Source organism: Papilio machaon, chromosome 9 (genome assembly GCF_912999745.1).
Source record: "Papilio machaon chromosome 9, ilPapMach1.1, whole genome shotgun sequence".
In the NCBI taxonomy this organism is placed as follows: domain Eukaryota; kingdom Metazoa; phylum Arthropoda; class Insecta; order Lepidoptera; family Papilionidae; genus Papilio; species Papilio machaon.
In genome coordinates, this window is record NC_059994.1 from 7,586,353 (window position 1) to 7,594,074 (window position 7,722).

Here is a 7,722-nt window from a genome sequence, read left to right on the forward strand (position 1 = left end):
CTTATAAAATTCGCTGTTTACACAACTAATTGTATAAAAATCAAATAAGAGAAATTATTCCATTACATTATCCTTTCCTTTTTTACCTTTGTTCGTTTTTAAATGTACGTTTTCTATTTTTAATTTATAAAGAAAAGAAAAAAGAACAAATAAAAAGATCAGTTCGCAACATTGTGTGTTGGCAGGATTTGCGAATTGAATTTCAGAACGTATGCGCCATCTATTGAGACGGAAACAAAATAACTTTGTAGAAGGAAATAATTTTAATGTACTTGTTTCAAACTCGAAATAATTAATTCCGAGTTAAAATTATTAAATAAAAAATGTTTAAAGTTTTATAAAGTATTCATTATATAAAATAACAGATAAATGTTATTTTAATAAGAATTCGAGTTCGAAAATGATTTGAATTCCCCCTCTGTTTGGGATGGTGGTGGCGAGAGAGGGCTAGGGACAGGGAGGGGATGGATGGCTTCCAGTGTCACTGCACGGACAGAAATCGTCAGTTGGTGTTGAGGCTCCGAGCCGTGACAACGTACTTGAAAGCTGAAACGCTGCCCGTTTGGCTACTTAAAATAAAGTTAGTTTTTCGTCGCCAAATTTAGTGAAGATTCTCCGGCACATATGCCGTTCGTACATCAGGTGAATTTCTTTCCATGTTGTCTTTTCTTAATTGTTCTGCCATTTTCATTTCATTATTTTTTCGTAATTTTCATTCCTACCCTTGTACTATAAAATACCTAATCTTGTTGTCGTTTTAATTTTTTCTTGGAAAACTTTGTTTAAAATTTACTTGGAAAACTTCAAGCTTAAAATACATGAAAAATGGTCTAGATTTATTTCACTTGATTATGTTTCATTAACTTGGTAATATGCTGGTTATATGTAAATATCTGTCGAGCGTTTGCATTTAAAGGGGGTAGGCAAAGACGATGCTTCGGAACTCTACGAACTCTACCTTCATAATTTTTTAAACAGGATAAAACTCGCGAGGGCGGCGGTTCGAGGGAAAACCGCCGCTCCCTGACTAATTTCATCGGATTCGACTCCCTGCAGCTGTCTGAACAGGCTGGCTCTTCGAATAGTGAACACGACTCTATTGTAAGTACCACTTTTTACCAAAATCTTCTACAGTGGCGAAGTAAAGACTTGATGGCAGGAAGTGTCCCACTTGGACGCTAATATTTTTATTTTCATTTTAACAAAGGACATATCAAGACTAGTAACTAATACATTGGTTTGTATGCACATTAAATGTGCAAGCTGTATGTCTGCCAGCCGACCCATTAATAGCCTTCCTGTGCCAAATATCCCGACTGGCTTCGGCGGTTGGCTTGTAGGGGAGCGGGGGGCACGTTGTTACAATTTTTAGATAGTTGTTAATATGACAAAAGCTATCAAATAAATTATACATTTGATAACTTGTAATGTTAGTATGTCTATTTAGCTATGAAAATATGACTGAAAAATTATTGAAATTTATGTAATTTTTTCACAATGGAGAATTTAACTAAACAAGTAGATTGTAACATCTTACCCCGGAATTGGGGCTAGTTGTTACATCATCGGGGCACGATGTTACGGTAGATAAATGAACAAAATCATCAGTGATATATATTTTTTTATTAGTATTTCAAAACGATATAAACAATAGCGATCACTTTATACAGTCTTCTAACATTTATGAGTAATTATAATATCTATTATGGTAATTTTTTAAGTTTTTTTTGGTAGAAAATCACATTGGCAGGAACATTTTCAAATCTTATATAAAAACACAGACTTAGTCTGCAAATAACAACTTGTAGTAATTAAATTATTCACTTCCACTTCTTAATAAGTTATTTTAATAAACTTTTGGCAAACTAAAATACTTTGGATTCTAACATTTTTAAGGCACTTATATTATAGAAAGATATATAGTAATTTTTATAGAGGTAGGTAACAATATCACACACAAATATTAAATCAGTCTTCATCAGAATTGCAATTAATGCAAATGAATGAGCAAACATTTCCCGTTACACATTTGACATGGGCCCACATTTTGCATTCTAAACATTCTACCCAATCTTCTTTTATCGAGGTGCTATAACTTTCGCTACACACTAAACAAAACCATTCATCAGTATCAGAATCTGAATCGGAAACCAAAATTTTTTTTTCACTTTTTCTTTTCCTTCTTCGCTCATTTTCGAGGACTTTCCTTTACCTTTACCCTTTCCTTTAGTTTTGTCACACGTTTTTTTGGTCTTTGCCAGTTTTTCTTCATACTCTCTTTTTAATGAGTCTTTTTCAGGTGTGTCGGTTAGTAACAACTTACCCCAAACAATTGTAACTACTTGCCCCATGGCACGTTTTTTAATATAAATTGAAGTCATTATTAATGGATATCGATAGTAGAATAAAATAATATTGTAAATTAAAGGTAGATATATTATGAACGTTCAAGGTTAAAATTTTTGACAAAATAAAAAGTATAGTCATCAGGAATCAAAAATTTCGTAAAGGATTTTTTTACTTACTTGGTTGAAATCGGGACACACGCACACAACCTAGCAGCTCAGCGCTTGGCAGGTCACTGATTGTTTTTATATAATGCACGATATTATAAGAAAACAAATGAGTCCAATTATGTCCATCAAAGAGTTTAAAATCCCGGTAAAAAACGCGTGTAACTTCTTACCCCTGTAACAACGTGCCCCCCGCTCCCCTACTTGGATTAGCCGGAGTGTCTCGGAGCGGCCCCCTTGCAATATATCTTACGACTCTGTCTTATACGCTATTGTTTTTTTCGATTGTCTGCGTTATAATTTTGTTTAAACTTTCTGTATAGCCTAGTTCTGTATAAGGTACTTAATACAGACAATAACAGGATCGTAGAAATTAATTAAGTTTACCGTTTATTACTCTATATTTACCTGTATTATTTTTTCTACCCTTCTAGTTTTTAGTATTATTCAAATCTTCACGTAACTTTAATATGACGAAACTTTGACCGTTTACTAGTGAACTTCTAGATAACGTTCTGTATACAGGATGGGCCTGTGCCGGGCGTACCTGGCAGCTCTGAGAAGCCTCGCCAGTGGGAGCAATGGAAGCCTGCCAGTCCTGAGGCGGCGCAGACCCCGCGGAGCCTTGTGCCTTCGGGCTGCTTCCCGCCCGGGCCCGCGGGCTTCGCTAGTTACAGGTTTGTATATGTTTGTGCACCAGGTACCGTAATACCTCGTCTATGTATTTGCTTCCAAATTATAAGCCTTACTTATCCCATGTAATTTGCGATTACCTAGAGCCTAAATAACTAAATGGATGTTGACGAGTGAGGTGTAATTCGACTACTATTAAAAGTAGTGTTGTTAATATATCTAAATTGATAAATAATTAAATAATCTGTTCTCTACGAAATTCAGCACAATTTCAAGTCCCGGTAAGTTGTGCGTCTTAACACGCAATTTGGTCTGTCTATTAAATTGCATCTTTTATTGTGAAACTTGGCCGCACTCCGAGCGCACTGCCAAAACGTAACAAATTATATTTCATTAGACAGTTTTTAATGTTGACTCTGTTAATAAGGTATAAAAATCTACCTCAATTGTAATTCTATAATAAATCCAGGTCATCGGTCAACTCTAAATGCTATCGATTCAATGCCTATTTTAGGCTATCTCGATCTCGTCTGTGTGGTTGGTCTACAAATTGAAAAGTTTAATCCCAATATATGAAGGAATAAATGTTTTTTATTATTGGAAATGTTTCTAATAAATCAATCTCTGTTAGTGAAAACGCCCGGCCTGGTAGCTGGGCGGACGACGGCGCCGGCACGTGGCCAGAGGACAGTTCTCTGGAATGGACGGAGGTCCCCAACCAGTACACCGACCTTGTCTCATCAATGGTGAGACATTTGAGTTGGCGTTACAATATTGCATTTTCTAAGGCATTTTAGCACTCTATCGACTTTACATTTTGATTATAATATTCTCCTAGTACATTGCGATAGGTTTAAAAAAGTAATTTTACAGAAGACCTTGTCTATGTCCGCGGCGGACTTCTCCCGCGGCAACCGCAGCCCCCGCAGCCCCGGTGCACTGCAGCTCGGACAGGACCACTTCCTTAGCGAGGGGAACGGTGTCAATGTAAGTTCTCAATTTTTCTCAATTTCCCTCGAATTCACATCAAAATTCGAATTTTATTTTGAAACGTAACTTTGCTTCTAGATGCAGCCACCTTGGCCGCCGGAGCAGGCCTCGACGTCTATGATAAACAGTGCCCCGGTCAAAACATATATACGTAAGTAGCGTAACCATATATACGTAATTTAGCTTAAGAGTGTTCTTGGAGGGTCTTTTAGAGTGTTTAATGTTTGTGCATGTAGCGAGCGGCAGTCGCGGCTGCAGGTCCGAGCCGCTGCGGTGGTCGGGGCGGCTGCCGGCGCGAGGCGTTGACGCCAGCGGTGGCTACTCCTCCAAGGTGTTCGTGGGCGGTCTGCCCTGGGACATTACTGAGGATGACCTGCTATATTCCCTCAGGAATTTCCAGCCAGTACGGTGAGTCCTGGCTGCTGTTTGTACAAGTTTCCTTAATCTTGGAATGTATTAACTTGAGCATTGTCTCGTTTCTGTATATTTCTGTGTATTTAATATATGTGTTGGTATACCAGTGTGGAGTGGCCGGGACGCGAGGGTGTGGGCGGAGTGGGCGGGGCTGGGGGCTCTGTGGGCGGGGCGGAGACGTCACCTCGCGGCTACGCGTACGTGACGTTCGAGAGCGAGCGTCGCGTGCGCTCTCTGCTGGCGGCCGCGCGCTGCGACGCCGGCAACTGGTACTACCGCGTCTCCTCCCGCAACATGCGTAACAAGGAGGTAACAAGTTTCACATTTTCATTGTTTTTGAATACAATCTTAGTTTTTCAGGTCCAATTTTGTCCAATTTATCTAAGAGACCGGGTGTTAGACATTGGAATTTTATGCTATTTTTAGTTACTATTTAGTTTCTTAGGTTTTTACTATTTAATGTGGTTTGTTAGGTGCAAGTGATCCCGTGGGCGGTGTCGGACTCTAACTACGTATGTGGAGGCTCCGTGCGCCTAGAGCCGCGCCGCACCGTGTTTGTGGGCGCGCTGCACGGCATGCTCGGCGCCTACGGGCTCGCGCTCATCATGAATGATCTGTTCTCCGGCGTCGTGTATGCAGGTGACAAATTTCACTAAACTTATGCCGTCGCTTAATTCAGACTTACAATACTTTACGTTTTTTCTCTGCCGTAACACTAGTTCAAGTCATCCTTTACTCTGATCGTTACCATGTTGCAGGTATCGACACTGATAAGAACAAGTATCCAATCGGTTCTGGCCGCGTGACATTCAACAACGCGCACTCCTACTTACGCGCCATCGCCGCTGCATACATAGACATCACCACAGACAAGTTCTCAAAGACCGTGAGTACATGGACACTTATGGACTTGGGACTTCGGACTTTAATACTGGAATTTATATTACTTCATGTTTTCAATATTCATATTACAGGTACAAGTTGACCCATATCTAGAGGACGCTATGTGTTCCGTATGCAACCTGCAGCAGGGACCTTACTTCTGCAGGGATCCGCTCTGCTTCAGGTATACTACTGTCCTTTTTTCCGCATTTTTTTAAATTTCAACAGATTTTGAATATCTTTCTGAATGTGTAGATACTTCTGTCGCGCATGCTGGGCATGGCAGCACCGCAATGTGAGCCACAAGCAGCTCATGCGCTGGTCCAAGAGCAGCGCAGGCGCAGGACCACGCCACGCCCCTTCACACGCCCCGCACGCCCCGCACGCCCCGCACGGCCCGCACAACGCCCCCGCCCTGCGCGCCCCAGCCTCGCCCCCCGCAGCCGCACAGCCTCCAGCACTAGGAGAACCCTCGTATAATGGATACGCAGTCTCTTGTGACGGTAAGTCTCTCATTACCTGTAATAAATAATTATTTGCTATCCTATTTTGAATATCCCATAGCTAATTGACATTTATGGATTCATATTTATGGATTCTCTCATTTTTGTAGGAACTCCTTCACCAGATCTGAGTGAATTCGAAGTATCGAGTGGTGTGTCTTCTCACAACCACTTCGAGGTGCCCAAGTTGAGTGACACTAACAAGGAGCCATGGGAATAAACCAATGATTGTTAACTCTTAGATAGCCTTTTTTAAAATATTTTATTGATTTAATTGCTTGTTTGAAATTCTTCAATTTTTTTTTTGGAAGATGATTAATTAAATTATGAAAAATAGTCGAAAAAATACTGAAAAAAATGATTTTTGATGAATTGCTTTGTTGATTTTTTGTATTGTAATCATTTAATTTTAATTGCTAGTTATTTTTATTATTTTAAATTGTTAAAAAGTAATATAAATTTTAATGTATCTAAGATTTTAAATCATTTTAAAAGCTTGCCTTTAAAAGTTTTATGGATTTAATTGTATAATCGGTAAATTTTTTAAAGTTTAATTTGTTTTAAAACGACCAATTATTGTATCGAATCTTTTTATAACCATATTTGAATGTTTTAATAAATAAAAAAATGGGATAACCGCTAACTCTTGATTATTTAAAATGTACTCGTATACTTCACAAATCTTGGTACTTTGACAAAAAATTATAAAGTTGATTTGACACTTGTAAAAAATGATGTTCTGAATAAAAATGTTAAAATGCGTATCTATTTTATTTGATTCCACCTTTTTCTATATTATATGTGAAAACTGCTTCATGGATCTAGTTCACAAGCTACTTGTGACCCCGAAAATGCATAGTACTGTCGCCCGCGACTTTGTCCTCGTGGTTCTATGTTTTACATCTATGCCAAATTTCATCAAGATCCATTCAACCGTTCCGGAGATAACTTCAAACATCCATCCATCTTTCGCTTTTATATAATATTAGTAATATACACAGGTGGGCACAGTTAATCGAAAAGTTAACTTCGTTAATCGTTAATCCGTTAATTAAAAAATTAACTTCGTTAATCGTTAAAGCGTTAAATTCTCGAAAATTTAACGCAAGTTAAAGTTAATCGTTAACAGTTAACCATACCAAAATTATACATACTAATTTCGCACTTATTGTGGCGACACTTGTTTAAAATAGTAATTTGACTATACATTCTATAACACATTAGTATTAGAGACAAGTATGAATGCATTATAGTATATTTCATTACGAGCGCGGAAAGCCTGTCATTGCAAAGAGTTCCGACAAATGTCTACCCAAGCCGAGGCGCAGCCGAAGGTGAGGGTTGACAGTAGGAACCAGTTGTAATGACAGTTCCGCACGTGTACTAAACAACTATTTTAATACGGTTGCGAAAAAATTAAGCAATTTCATAGAATAATAAAAAAAAATACAGTCGAATTGATAACCTCCTTCTTTTGAAGTCGGCTAAAAACACAATAAACTCAACTAACTAAAATGTTTGAAAAATGGCGCCAACCGTAAAAGAATACAAACAAAGATTTTTTTGTTTTCTTCGCCCATTCTGGGTAGGCAAAGGGAACCATGCCCAAACAGCCAAGGTTTCAGTAGATTATTTTTATTGATATGAAATGAAAATGAAATTTAATGAGATGAAATAAAATGAAACCTAACCTAATTCATTGAATCAAATCTATAAATCTGATATTGTAACAAATTAGGAGCTTCTTTTTAGAAATATTTGCATGAATCATAAAAACTACAATGATT

At 38.2% G+C, this 7,722-nt stretch overlaps 1 protein-coding gene across 1 annotated transcript; it reads left to right on the top strand.

Annotated features, from left to right (window-relative positions):
- Positions 1-523: 523 nt before the first annotated feature.
- On the top strand, positions 524-6,155 carry LOC106712901 (cytoplasmic polyadenylation element-binding protein 1-B). The gene is made up of 13 exons (XM_045679491.1): positions 524-642; positions 979-1,101; positions 3,039-3,190; positions 3,778-3,892; positions 4,020-4,133; positions 4,215-4,287; positions 4,373-4,544; positions 4,658-4,859; positions 5,024-5,189; positions 5,309-5,436; positions 5,525-5,616; positions 5,688-5,935; positions 6,046-6,155. The coding sequence occupies exons 1-13, from the start codon at positions 625-627 to the stop codon at positions 6,153-6,155; spliced, it is 1,713 nt and encodes a 570-aa protein (XP_045535447.1). The 5' UTR covers positions 524-624.
- Positions 6,156-7,722: the final 1,567 nt, after the last annotated feature.

Coding starts and splice junctions, on each gene's coding strand:
- LOC106712901 (XM_045679491.1), top strand. Junction 1,102..3,038: donor ATAGTGAACACGACTCTATT/GTAAGTACCACT, acceptor TTCTGTATACAG/GATGGGCCTGTGCCGGGCGT. Junction 5,936..6,045: donor ATACGCAGTCTCTTGTGACG/GTAAGTCTCTCA, acceptor TCATTTTTGTAG/GAACTCCTTCACCAGATCTG.